The following is a 14,705-nucleotide window of genomic DNA, read 5'->3' as shown; positions in this document are numbered from 1 at the left end:
TTTACTTTATCACCAAAGACTTTCATTTCTAAACTCATATCATGCAGCATGTCAATAAACGTGTTTAATCATTGAACTGTTAAAGTGACCTCTCACATGAATTAGAAGTAGGCTGAACATGGCCATTGGACAGGAGAATATAATGAAATAATGTAGAGGAATATAAATGTGTTTTAGCTCTCCCCAGATAACATCTTATAATCTAATATACACATCAGCCCCAATGTGTGCATGGGATGAAAAACAACACACTTCTGAATAGCACACTAGAAAAAGAGGAACGCATTCATACGAGGTCATGCATTTCAGAACTTTATTTTTGAGATATCAGTGCAAATGAACACCAAAAAAATGAAAACATAAAAAAAAAAAAGAAATTATGTTTCAGGTCTTCACATGAAAAAAATGAAACATCTTTTTTTTATATATATATATATATATATATTTGCTGCTACAAATGTATTTCTTAGATAGATGCACATTGCAGATCTATGATTGTACGTCAATCCCCCACTATAGCCCCGAGCTCTTTCACAGAGCTCTTGTTAACCAGTAACAGAAAAGAAAAATCACAAAAATATTCAATGCACGTTTATTTTTCACACATTTCAGAATCAACTTGCTCGACAGTCTGCGGTTATTTAGGGACTGTTGGTATTCTAAACGGACCTCTCTCTGTGATAAAAAAGACCTATTTTTAAGACTTGACATTTTGCCCCATCACCAGTAGGGATACACAGGTAGTTCCCATGCGTCTGCATGCAACAGGCAGCAGTGAGGAGAGTCAGACATTATTACACAACACAGCGCAGGATAGATTATCATTTACCACATAGAGACACATGCAAAGAACAAACCAACCAAAAAAAGATGGGCATAGCATCCTCTGCCTTTGTATGTACACACGCATATAATTCATATTTACATGTCAGGGCATTAAAAACTAGGGTAATATCTTTTCTTAAACATTACAAAATAGTCATCTTTCATACTGAAAGTACTATTTACACAAATATATTTAACCATTGTGAAAATGTATTAATAATCGAAGAGACGTACTTCATAGGTATATGTATTAAAAAGATCACAAGACTAAATGGATAAAGCAGTGTGTGACATTAACCGAAAAGAATACAGTACAATCAAAATAAGGAGCTAGATACCGGATATCCCTCAAGACACCAAATGTCCTGGTGGTTATTGGGGGGCAGGTACACATATCCAGCTGCTTGGAAAACAAAGATGTACCCGTGGTCTTCTCTTAATTACCATGCAATTCTTTTGACATTTTATGAGTTAAGAGGCTGCCACAAAAGAAAAGAAAGATGTCCATAAACCACAACAGTTGAAGAAAGATGAAGAAAAGAATCACAAACTGTCAAATTCTCAACGGATAACAATATTGACTTTTCTTTTTTTATTACATGCCATTAAATGATTCTGGAAAAGGACGCAGAGGACTCGACTTTCGATAGTGCAAACTCTAGGTGGTCCTTCACGTGAAAGGAAAAGCAAAAAAGCAATGTGCTTCACACTTGAAGAGAGAAGTGGTGGTGAGATACGCTTCTCAGCCTTTTAGCTGTTGCTCCAGAAACCTGTTTACATACAGTTGCTCAACGGTAAGCACCACACGCGCCCTGTTAACCCATCTGCCCAAAACTGCACAATCTGCAAACACATCGCCCTGAATTTGCACTGTTGAATATTAAAACGTTCAATTCAAATGAAAGCGTAACTCAATGAATTGTGACTATTCTCTGGTAATTGTACCACACTGTGAAGCATTCATCATGGTAGGATCCTCACTGCAGCGAGGATAGTTTTCAAGGTCCTCCTTTGAATGAATTCATCATGTGCATTGTGGTAATAGACCGCCGTGTCTGCACTAGAATGGCTTTATTTGGAATCTTATCTAAAATTGATGGGTCTCTGTCTTATCTGAAAATGTTCTGATGGAGAAAATAAATAAATGTCCACTGAACTGAGCGCTAACATTTTTCGAGTCATCAATAATAAATGTTGCCTGAAATGTTCTTCCTAAATGTTTTATGGCCGGCAACAAAGGGGACATGGAATAGTGATATGTGTAGAATTCAGATACAAATAAAAAGTGCAAAACAAGAGCAAATTGTAAAGGACGACTTCATAATTGACCAAATTACATATGCAGTGAATGGTAATCACTGATGGGAAAGGTTCAATTTGTGACAGTTGTGTAGTTTTGCTTGAATCAATTAGACATTTTGCTATGATAAACCTGTTCTGTACCACTCCATGACATCGCTATGTAAAATTGAGAAACCAAAGCAAGTATGCATTTGAATTGAAACTTGCTCTATTCCACAAAAGAAAAAAGATCATGTTTGCAGTCTTTGTTATTTGTCCCATCAAACCAATTTGGCAAGTCATTAAAAAAAAGGAGAAACAAAAGTCAATGAATTCAATTCCGCTTTGTATTTTTCTGTAGTTGATACAACTTCTACTCGTATGATTGGCTCAGCCCCTGGCTCTCATGGCTGTGCTTGTCATTGTGGTTCGGTGATTGCGGGATGGAGCTCAGACTGTGTTCATAAGCATGCATGTCACTGACTGGCTCTTCTTTAACTCTGACCATAGAGTGGGTTCCCTCTGCCTGATCCCGCACCTCCTTTCTCAGCTGAATGCTGCCCTTCTGCAGCATGTAATACAGGATGGGGTTGGAACGCGAGAGCCGTGGAGAGTCCGGGTTTGAGTCACAACCCTCCTCCTCCTCCTCCTCCTCCTCATTCTCCTGACTACCCCATCTCACAGGGCTCTCGGGCTCCTGTTTGACTAGAGTAGGCGGGTCCCGTTTTTGAGCGACTGGCCATGGAGCTGGCTGGCGGCTCCAGGGGGTGCGGATAGGGCTGTCACCTGCAGGGGGGGTAGGCAGTGGTCTGAGATTACTCGGAAGCCCTGAGTTAAGGGAACCATGGGGGTGCCAGCTCGGCAGGTGGAGGAAGCTGTGATTATGGGCGGCCTGACTGAGAATGCTGCCGTTGGCCTTCCCATTGGCCTGCAGGACGGAGGGACTGGGTGTCCCCCGGGGCTGCTGGGACAGCTCCTTCAGGCAGTTGTCAGAGAGCAGCAGCTGTTTGAGTACATTGAAGCCCCGACTCTCTCTGGTGAGGGTTTCACTTGGTGGACTCCTTGGTGGAGCCTCCTCTTCCTTCACATTCCTCTGATGGTCAGGCTCTTCCTGAACAGCAGAAGATGCAAAAATGTTTATGTCGCCACTGTCCACTGCTCTTGGACAGCTGGTATGATTCAAACTATCAGTCCGGCCAGAACAGAGGCGTCTCTTCTTAGGACTGGGGCTTGGATACTCCCTCTGTTCCTCTTTAACCGGCCTGGGCTGTGACTCAGCCTGCATAGCAGAACTGGTATAGTAGGTAGCAGTCTGTTGTTTAAGTAGCTGGCTGAGGAGGCCATATTTTGCTATGACCTCTGCAGGCCGTGGTTCTGTTTTTAAGTCTTGCTGACAATCTGAGAGGGGGCTATTCTTCTCGTAGCCACTAGGTCTCTTTCTGCCACCAGAGTCCTCAGACATGGCCAAGGACGGTCCCACCTCCTCAGCAAACTCAGTTTTGACCTTTACGTTCAAAGGGGGCCCATTGGAGCTGTTACAGATGAGAGAGGCACCAGGGCTCTTCTCATAGCAGCCCCCTGCAACCTCCACACTCCTCCTGCCACTGCCACTGGGCCTATCTTTGCGGCCGACTGGAGCAGTAGCCGAGCCCGTTCCTAGAAGGAGCTGCAGCACAGTGCGCCTCTCTAGAAGGTTCTCGATCTGCGTTGAAGGAGGAGAAGCTCCCTTCTGACTGAAAGGTGTGCCACTGCCGGAGGGTCCGTCTGAGAGTGGAGTGGTGGTGGTCCTGTGGATTGGAGCATTGAGCCTTTCCAATAGGGCAAGGGGCCTGCTGGCATCTAGCTCCTGACCAAGCCCTTTGCTGGAGGGGATGGGTGGGGAGGAAGAGGCTGTGCCACACTGAGCCAGATTTTGTAACAGTTTACTGGCACTGAAGGCAGGCTCTGAAGCCTTCTCAGCAGGGAAGGCTTTAGATTTACACAAATCCAATGGGCTGGACTGGACATGGGGGGAGGGGTAGGAGTACGGGGACAGTGCAGCACTAGTGTCCCGGCTGAGTGGTGAGTAGAGGGGCTGGGCTGGGGCTACAGGTCTATCTATGGGACTTTTTGTCCTGGTCTCCTCCCAGGGCTCGAGTCCCTTTGGTTGGTCTCGAGCCATGGTGGCCATAGTTATATCAACAGGAAAATCGGGGTTACCTACGCTTTTATTAACCATCTCATTATTTCTGCGCTCAAGAAGAAGCTGCATAAGTGTGACTTTAGAGTGTGATTTTAGGTCCTGGCTCATTTCAGGCTCCTTGTTCTTGCACAGCTTTGATCCTGGTGGCTCTGGCTTCCACTTGTTTATTAAAGATTCTGTTAGTTTGTCCAGAGAGGAGGTAGACATAGAGGAGGAGGAAGATGAGGAAATAGCAGTGGAAATAGAGGGGACAACAGTAGAGGATGGAGAAAAGGTTGCAGTGGAGGTTTGAGCAGAAGCTCGGGGAGAGAATGCGACTGGGGTGGAGGAAAACACAGTGGTGGAAGAAGAGAAGTTAGAGGTGGAAGAGGAGAAGGAGAAGGAGGAAGAGGGGGCGGTAGTTTTGGGCCCTGTGTCTCGTGTACTGACCCGGCTTCTTATGGAGAGGTCAATGGGAGAGCAACTCGAGTAGGAACTCTCTGCATCACTGCTGTCCTTGGTCAGGCTCCTCTCCTGGATCGAGCACTCGCTGTCAGATGTGACTGAAGATGAGCCGCTTGGCGGAAGAATGCCACAGCTGTCCTCCAGGTGCCCATTCTTGGTCAGCTGCTTCTGGTTGTTGTGGTTGTTGAGAAGCAGCAGCAGCAAGCTGCTGCATGTCTGCGGGGGACGGGTTGGACGTGAGTCAAAGCCTCGCTTCTCCCTTGGTGGTTGGCTCAGAGTGGCGTTTGGAGCATGTGGGGGAGTGGGTGGGGAGCTTTGACTGTTGCCACGCAGCAAAGAGGGGCTCTGTGGACTGGACAGTGCCGTTCGAGGGAGTGTTGTTGTTATTGTGGCTGTTGTTGTCATTCCATTTTGGGTTGTTAAGGAGCTTAGTGTGTCTGAGGCTCCAGGCAGAGTCCCTCCCACACTAGGTGGCCTGCTGTCCTGGCCATACTGCTGGTTTGCCATGGCAGCTAGTCTCTCGCTGGCAGATCTTCCTGAGAGCTGGGCTTTGAGTGCATGCTCTCTGGAGTATTGCTGGAGATGGGCTTCGCTGGACAGCAGCAGGGCCAGTTGACTGCAGGCCACACTGGGCTTGGGTGAAGGTGCAGGACTAGAACGGATTTTCACCATGTTGGCCACCGCCTTCAGACGATCGGCACAGGACACGGATTCAGCAGTAGTAGGGGCAGAGGGAGGCGTGGCACTGTGTGCTGAGCGAGGTGATTCTGGGGGCCTGTCCTGACTGTGTCCCCTGCGACTGTAAGGTGTGTTGCTGTGATTTTGAAGTTTGCTCTTCCTCATCAGGCCCTTCAAGCGGCTAGAGGCTGTCCCATACACAGGAAGTGGCTCTTTATCCGCAGGTGGTGCCTTGGATGGAGAGGAACACTCACTGGGGGGTTTATTAGAGTGCTGAGACATTGCCACACTCTGAAGCCGTGAACTGAATGACTGAAGCAGGGATGCCAACAGGGTGCTTTCCCCGGCATGAGGAGATCCCTCTAGTGTTCCATTTTGCAGGCCTCCCACTTGGCCATTCAGCTCCATTGGGGGTGAAGTCATCCTCTGGGTCCCTGGATCATTCCAGACTCCAGAGCGTAGTAGGCGTGCCTTCTTCAGGTGCTGCGAAGAACCCAGTGTGGGCCCGTTAGTTCCAGCTTTGGGAGCTGTGGGGCCATGATTGGGCAGTTGGAAAGGCCCGCCCACCTTGTCACCCTGCTCCTGGTTGCTGTGGGCAGCCTCAGACCTCCCGCTCGCCGTGGCCCCAGGCCCGGCTACCACTGGATGCATCAGTAAACCTTCCAGATAAGTTAGAACAGCTGAATCCTTGTGTGTCTCAGGGCCAGGCTCCTCCCCATGAGTCATGTTCAATACTAGGATCCCCTCGTATGGTTGAGCACTGCTACTAGGAAACAAATGTCCACTAGGTCATCTGGTTGACAGTGGCATGTACTTCCTAAATACCAAAAAGAAGAGAGTCTGCAGTGGGCCGGAGGATGCGCCGACCAGATGCGATCCCTTTCGGTAGTGGGCACAGTCAGCACTGTGATGACACAGCAACCATGATTGGAGGCAATCTGGGGCAGGTGGGCCTCCCAGGCATTGTTGTATGCCTTTAAACACTGTAGGATCCCAGAAGGTCCAGCTCCACGCTTATGCGAGTAGCAAGCGAGAAGTCAGCGGGATTTCACCACAAAGATGTTGACACATTCCGTGGCTTTGGATGTTTGGGATGTCTGTCGTAAGGCCTGGCTGTGGTCCTGTCAGTGGCGCCTTTCAGCTTTGCAGATCTCACATGGGGGACCTATAGGAGTGAGTGAGAGAGAAAAGAGGGGGGGGGGGGGTTGGGTGGAGAGAAAGAGGAGAAAAAGGAGAAACTGTGTGAGAAGCGGGGATTTACACAGCACTATATGACATTCATTTCACCACCTTGTCTGCCATCCCTGTTACTTAGCAACATTTCAGATTGACTGCACACGGCTCCTTCTCCTCTCTGCACTCTCCCCTCACAGCCACCGAGCAGACGACGAATGTAGATTAGGCCTGATTGGATCCAAATTGAAAATGCAAGCCCACTACCTTGAAAACATTCAGGTCTTGAGCTATAAGCCCCTCACAGCGATGTTTTTCAAAAGTGAAGGGCCTTGTGAGAGCTGTGAATAATTTCTTATGCAGCTTGTCATTTCAGTGGATTACCCCCCCCCCCCCCCCAACACCACCTCCTGCTCCTTATGCACTTGAGCAGCATCTCAAATGATGCAACCCTCCACACAAAGCAGGAGTCACCCACCCACTCACATGCACACAAGTAAGCATTAAGCACGCATGCCTAGACACAAGCATGAAGACATACATGTGCATGCATACTACTCGCGCAGATTAAGTGAAAAGCGGCTCAGTCTCAGGTGTTTATTAACACCAGGCCAGCTGTGAATCCTCAAAAAGCTTAGTTCCTTTGAGCCTGAATTGTTTTCAAATCAGAGACAAAAGCAAAACATGAGCGGACTTGACTTGATGCGACTCGTGTTTAAGAGTACAGTACAAAGGCAGTGGACAATTACAGCAAAGATATAGCTAACAGACAAGCTGTACTTGACTGTCAAGTGTGTGTGTGTATCGAGGGGTGGGCTGGCTTAAGGATCAGGTGCACCTGTCACACCACACCACTGTCAGGAGGGCAGAGTCGGTGACACTGGGGTGAGCATTGTGCCAGTTGCCATGACAGTGTCAGCGGCGCTGCCCTGGGAGACCTCTGCTCTGAACCCTGTCAGCGTGGTTTCCGTGGATACAGGACACCTCCGACAGTCCTGGCCGTGTCCCATAAAGGTTAATTAATACAGAGCTTCCCCCTTCGCCTCAGATGCTGTCTGTGTCCTTTCCCGATGCCGCCCTCACCTTTGGTGTCCGCTGAGTGGACCGACATAGCAGGTCACACAACAGGACAGCAGCCCTTGATTATGACGAAAGGCCATGGCAACCCACATGGCCAGCGGCCTAAATACTTCACAGAGAGCAGTAGCTCGGGCCAAAAACAACAAAGCAACACGCTTCTAATCAGGAGGAAATCCATCCCGGTGGCCAAGGTCCACAGGTTGTCATGACAGTAAGGGCGACTAGGTGACACTTGAAAATGAGCTGGGATTAGGAGCGGGATTCAAGGTGATCAGTGCACAATTAATTGGCAGCAGAAAAACAGGTTGGCGGTTTTAAGAGGGCAATGTATAGAATAGAATAATTTAACCAAGATTGGCCCATCAGCGTCAATTACAGTTCAAGGCCATTTTTAAGCGGCTGACCTAAATCTGACAACAACAAAAGCCAACCTTGTCATACTGGGCCATCTGACGTCTGCTGTCATGCTAATCTTAGATGCTCAGGATTAGGGCTATTTTCCCGCCAGTGAGCTTAGTGCAATTATAATAGAATGCCCTGTTACACCATGTTTGATCAGCACAGTAAACACGTACACATGTTTATCTTCAACACAGCGTGGCTACATAACTAACATGCGGTGATATCCAGTTAGTGAGAGAGAAAATGTAAAAAAGGACAAGAAACACTGACATAGTTTCCAACATGGGAAATTCTGTTAATCTCTCTGCTGCTGGCAGTAAACCTTTGGAATTACAGTTGACCTTGTCTATGTTTTTGCTCAAAGAAATTTCAATACAGAGCAGACAAGGCAGCACAGGGACACTATGACACTGCACTATACTAGTTAATATACAACAGAGCTACTGCATTCACTATCTCACATAAAGCACAAATAACTCTTTAAAGAAAGTGGGGACCTTCAGGCTCTTGAGAGACACGGAATGACGGAGCCGGTGTCAAAAAGCCCTGCGACAGCAAGGGCAAGAAAAAATATGTTCCCCTCAGTGACAGAGCTCGGTTAACAAATAAATGACCTTAATATAGGGAAAGCTGTCCTCTGTGCCGAGCCCCCAAAGCATACGGCCCTCCTCCTCTCTCCCAATGTGTGATGTGTGCATTACTATTACATTATCTCCCCCGGTGTATACATTGGAAATGACCTTACACATCTGTTAACATGTCATCTCAGCGGTGGTGGCACCCAAAAAACCTGACCTCCACCCCTCCGCCAGCCCCCTCCCCCACCGTGAGACACCACAGCACCGATGAGGTGCTCTACGGTTTCTGTGGTGATTATCCATTATCCTTGACAATGTCAGCCAATGACAAAGCAGGCGCCATTCTAAAGTGATTTTTACCCCTACAGTCGGCCACGTACGTGGGAGGGCACAATGATGGGGAGGTGGGGGGGGTGACAGAGCCATCATCCCCTGGCTGCTCGGCGGTGCTCCGTGTGTTTCGCTCCTCTTGTGCTTACCAGACACCGGGAACAGGAAAGGTCACTGCACTCTCAGCCGCCGCCGGAGTTCCATAGAATTACCAGGACGCCCACGTAAAAACGTGCCGATGCAGATGTCAGGGATCGGATCTCAATATGAGACCTTCAGACTGACACACAGACATGAACCCACTTGCTGTTTAATACAGCTTCTTTTTTTATCTTCAAAAAAGGGACTTCCTGAATGACCTTCATTGTCTGGAATGGTAATCCATTTAAAATGTATGAGACCAAACAAAAGAATTAAAAAGGGGAAGAGCCAAAAGGAGTGGCAGTTAAAGTCAAGGTCATTCACTCCGCCAAGGCTTTTCCACTTGACGCAACAGCTGGTGTCCATGCAAAGCTCTGGGCGTTAATAAAAAGTGACAATGCTGCCCAAGCGGTGTGTATTACTAATGTCTGACACCAGCCTGGCAGATGTGTTCTCCCTGCATTTAAGGGGAGTCAAGGTTAAAGGAATTTAAGAAGGAGGCGATGCCTAAACACTATTATATCATGTAATCTGCGGCCCAGCTCTGCTGCACACACTCAACGGGGTAGCTCACTTACACATGCGGCGTGACCGCTATTTGTAAATCCAATATGGCCTGACATGATTAAATAAGACAAAACATAAGCTACCTGACCAAACGCCGTTGCTCCGGGCCTTCCACAACGAGTGAACGAGTGCGCCGGAGGAAAGTTGAATTAAAAGCTCTTTGTTCACCTTGAGAGAGACGTAAACAAGAGGACCAACACGCTCCGAACAGCGGGAGAGCCAGAGCAAGAAAATGTTTCTGCAGATAAGTCAATCAGGACAAAATAACAATGCAACGCAATACGCACACATATGCACGCCCACACAATGAGAACTAGGGCACTCTGACCCACTTCTAAGGATGCATTGACCAAACAAGTCGTGCATAGCAAACATGCCTCCATGTGCACACACACACACACACACACACACACACACACACACACACACACACACACACACACACAGAGAGAGAGAAAAGCCTTTGGATGTACCCCACATACAGGAAATGTGATACACGGAGAAGTCAGAACTCTTGTGTTAAGTACCACAGGCAAAAATCCTCTAATCAGAGCACTTGCGTGTGAGGAACAGTGTGTGATGACTGAGTGCTAAGATTTCAGACTTGGACAAAATGGGACCAGAGTGCGAGGGTTCTCGGCCTGCAGCTGGCCTTGGATGAGGAGCGCGGGGGCGGATTTTAACTTCATCTGTGCTCATCTGTACAAAGAGTTCTTGGGGTCGAGAGAGAATTCGTGCATGCTGATGAGTCATCTAAGCGGTTCAGAGCCCAGCTGACTGGCGGAGGACCCGGCCAAAGTAGCAAGAGCAACGATGACATCATTGCACTTTATCGTAGACCCGACATCCTGTCCCCCTTTTTACCTTACATGCAGAGGCTTTGCACGGACGTGCTTCTGAAAAATGTTTGTGTCCACAGTAAATATTTGTGTGCCATTTGGAAGACCCACCCAAGGGCCATTTCCTGAGTGGCTGAGAATTAGTGCATCAATTAAACACACACACTCACATTCCTTCTTAATGAGCCGTGGCCACCATCAATCTATACCTCATTCATTTCTATTGGGCTCCGAGGTAATCTTCTGCTTCCATCGGCTGTCCAAAATGGTGCTCATTTCCCTCCCGAAACAACACACATTTTTCATTTGTAAACACTGGTGCTGGAAACAGGAGCAGATGATCGCCCCGTGGCCGGCATCGCCGAAAGGCCGAGCTCGGCTCTCATAGCAGACTGCAGCGGTGATGTCTGAGGGAAATGAGCCACTTTGCAATTGAGATCAAATGTTCCACTGTCAGGCGGCCCTGAAAGCTGGATCAAACTAGCTAAAAAACTTTGGCCTTTAATGAGTCATTTCCATAATATCCTTGGCATCAGCCCTAAGAGGGCTATTGCCGTGAGTCAGCAAGATGTCTGCCTTTATTGGGTTAAAAGAGTACCGCTTCTCTTCTTAACTGGGAGTCATTTGAGATGGTTTGGAGTAATGCGGTGAGTGGCAGAGGTCTAAGTGACAGAAAAAGAAGAGGACATGTCTCCGTTATCATTTTGCCTTTTCATAATGCTCCCATTGACCTACTTTCTATTTTTTTAAATCACACTAATGCTTGCTCTGAGTGAGGTTGGAGAATGATAATACATGGTACGTGGGCTGTGAAGGGACATTCCAGTACAATGATCAAACACACTATTTGTGTTTTATTTAAGTAACAATTCAGTCCTTTTCAAAGTCACACGATTAATGGAATCCTTTAAATCAATTAAATACATTTAACCCAATAACGTATAAAACAATTATGTGTAACCTTTTCAGGGGAAATCTCTCAAGCAGCACCAATCCAGTTGGCAGGGCCGAGCGGAGTACATGCCAACGAACAGGAGACTTCAATAAGATTAGTCCTACACCTGGCCCAGTGCTCACAGAGCAACGGCTGCTGGTCCTGACAGTCCAGGTCCATGACCAAACCCACCTTTAGATACAAGTAACGTGGCACAAACATGGAGGCAGAATTCAAATGTACCTTATTATCCACTACACCTAAATACATGATGCAGTAACACAGAGTACTCTGACAATATTCAATTAAAGTTCAACGAGGTCCAGTTAGAGAGAATTTCCTCATTAAAAGTCCAGAACATCACAGTAATGTCTAACTTGTTCTATGATTTAGTCCCATATATATTAAAGGAGCCGAGTAGTTGTATTAACGTCTGTATGTAGTCAACAGCTGACTGTCAAATCAAATAAAGAAAGTTCAATTGAATAACACCTCAACAATATTTATTGTCAGATATCAAATTTAACTGGATGAATTATAAATAATACATACTCTGATGATAAATAAATGTTATTAGGACTGGATTAAATACATAACAGAAAGCTTTTGAAGCATTTTAACATTATTTAACTGAATTGTCCTGCAGCTTTAAATTCAGTTCATTCAGGGTGAAGTGATGTCACTCAAAATAGCCGCGATATTATATTCTTGTCATCTTCTCAGAAGAGAACTTTGTGTGCAAGACTTTATCCGTGGTTATTAAACCACTTGTTTCAGCACTTTTCCTCTCTGTTAACATCATTGTTGGACAATAGATTCATGTGTTAGGATTCTGATCATATTGGTCTCTTAAATTGTTTATTATCTGTGCCTTCATTTCACATGTGAGTGGGTACGTTTGCTAAAAGAAGTTGTTCTTTGTCTCGTATTGTCTTCAAATTACGGCTTTTAATAATCTCCACGGTCTATGAACATATGAGACAAACTGGTTTTAATCTGCTCGTATGAAGAATTAACATTTAAGAATCTGTCCATTCTTGGTTAAAGACTCTGGTCTCTCTGGTCTCTCTGGTCTCTCTGGTCTCTCTGGTCTCTCAGGTCTCTCAGGTCTCTCTGGTCTCTCTGGTCTCTCAGGTCTCTCTGGTCTCTCAGGTCTCTCTGGTCTCTCAGGTCTCTCTGGTCTCTCTGGTCTCTCAGGTCTCTCTGGTCTCTCAGGTCTCTCTGACCACTTTTCTCTTTTTGGACAACGGCATGTGAAATAAATTCTCTGACTCGCGTATTATACTTCAACTACTCTGTTTCTCTCCCCCGTCTCCCCCATGTGTGTAAATCTCACTCGAGTGGGGAAGTTTATCAGAATACACACATTTGATTGGCTGAGCAGCATCATGTGATGTGATTTACAACGCATGTAATTGGTCGGTGTGTTTCCTGGACCGCTGAACGAACCGTAAAGGCTGGAAAGGCTGCGCCGGTTAAAATAGAAGCGCTCTGTGAAAATGTAATAATTCAAACTGATCTAGCGGTTTTAGGTCCAGGGTCCAGATACAGCGGCGTATGGTTCTGGACCCGTACCGCGGTCCGCCTATTAGTGACCCCTGATATATAACGTTAATCTCTGGGAGGATTAAGTAAATGCGCCATTAAGAGCAACAGGAAAAGAGGAAGTGCTGCTCACCATACTTTCCCGTAATGGAAGGCTTTTTGATAACATTGATAAAACAAGCAACAATCTGCTTGCCCTCCTGCCACCCCGAAGGACCTTGAACCACCCTGTTACGCAACCTGGAGAAGACCCAAGTGTCAGCTTTAGGCAGGCCACCTCAGCTATTCCAGTTCAGATTGCACGCCTCATTTGATTTCCTCTCAAGCTAAACACTGGACAAAAGTCATTTGAACTAGTTATTGAGCTATATTATTGAGGATAACCAGGACGTTAGAAGGGAATACCTGCCACCACTGCTCGCTTTGCTGCTGCAAACTCAAGTGTTTTGTCAACAGAGCCCGAGAGTCCATTTGTATTATTTATTTAGAAACTGTCAATATCGTTTTCACAATCCATTGCTAATGTCTGAATATTCTTAAGAATTCGAAGTTCACTGCTATTTGAAAGAGAGTACATGCTTTATTTTGCTATTATATCATTATATCCGCAGCATAAAATGGTCTTAACATGACAATAATTATGTTCATTGAAATTATTTCTGGGACAAACAAAAGTAGTTATTGTGACAGGCCTAGTTGTGACACTACTTTGGATTAAAATCAAGTTTTAACCACTTGACTAAAGATGAGTAAACTCAACCAAACATTAGACAGAGTCCCTCTGTTACGTTACTGCAAACAAAATGTTTTACACTTTCACCATAAGCCATTGTAAGCCACAACACATTTCACTGCTTATTGATTGGAGTCAACTACTGCAGACTACTGCATGCATAGTCCAGTATATAAAAGGTAACTGTAAATCCCCAAACACTGTAATATTAGAGAGCTGAAAAGCTTCATTTAATTAAAGCCCACGTCACAATGTAACGTGACATACGTAAGAAGGTCCTCAGCGATTATTATCATGAATAACTGGCCCCACAATCACTGTTGTAGTTCTGAAGAGGTTTTAAAAAAGAATGCCAATATGACAAACTGCAAGTTACAGCTGCAAGTTAATGTGTTACATTTCCAACCAACTCTCTCTCTGTGTGCTTAAAGTCTTTTTCTCTTGAAGTGCGCCAAGATCCCCGTGATCTCCACTTGAACCGGAGACAAATCCATTTTCTTCTACATATTAGGGCAGAGCCCACTTTATTTAGCCTGACCTCACACACACAGTGGTCTGCACTACTTACTGAATACAGCATGGTTACTGCAATATAAAGTCCGAGCTGCTCTTCCTCTCGTCCAGTCTTTGTGGAAGAGCAGTCCTGGTCAGGAACTCATTATTACTAAATATGACCTCAGACATATGCCTTTACTGCCTCTCTAGATGGCCATGTTTAATTGGGGCGAGGAAAATGATTAGTTGAATAAACCACTTCGATGGATTTTGGCAGAGCAATGGTTTGGTTCAGAGGGACTATTTATCTCTGTGCATCACAGCAGGCGTAGGTTTCCACAGTCCTGTTCATACATACTGTATATATTTGGATCTGGGCCGAGCAGAGAACATAGATACCATAGAGAACATAGAGAACATAGAGAACATAGAGACCATAGAGACCATAGAGAACATAGAGAAGATAGAGAACATAGAT

The 14,705-nt window shown here is 46.0% G+C and overlaps 1 protein-coding gene across 3 annotated transcripts in view; it reads right to left on the bottom strand.

Moving 5' to 3' along the window:
• Positions 1-299: 299 nt before the first annotated feature.
• Positions 300-14,705, bottom strand: part of nrip1b (nuclear receptor interacting protein 1b) — a 39,374-nt gene continuing 24,968 nt past the window's right edge. For all 3 annotated transcript variants that reach the window (XM_076101169.1, XM_076101167.1, XM_076101166.1), the window contains one exon: positions 300-6,575. In XM_076101169.1, coding sequence (XP_075957284.1) covers positions 2,480-6,136 — 3,657 coding nt within the window. In that variant the 5' untranslated portion in view covers positions 6,137-6,575 and the 3' untranslated portion in view covers positions 300-2,479. The remainder of the gene's footprint in view (positions 6,576-14,705) is intronic.

The sequence above is a fragment of the Anarhichas minor genome, unplaced genomic scaffold (genome assembly GCF_050575085.1).
Source record: "Anarhichas minor isolate MPS153535 unplaced genomic scaffold, ASM5057508v1 ptg000027l, whole genome shotgun sequence".
In the NCBI taxonomy this organism is placed as follows: Eukaryota; Metazoa; Chordata; class Actinopteri; order Perciformes; family Anarhichadidae; genus Anarhichas; species Anarhichas minor.
This window is presented reverse-complemented; position numbering and strand designations above follow the sequence as displayed.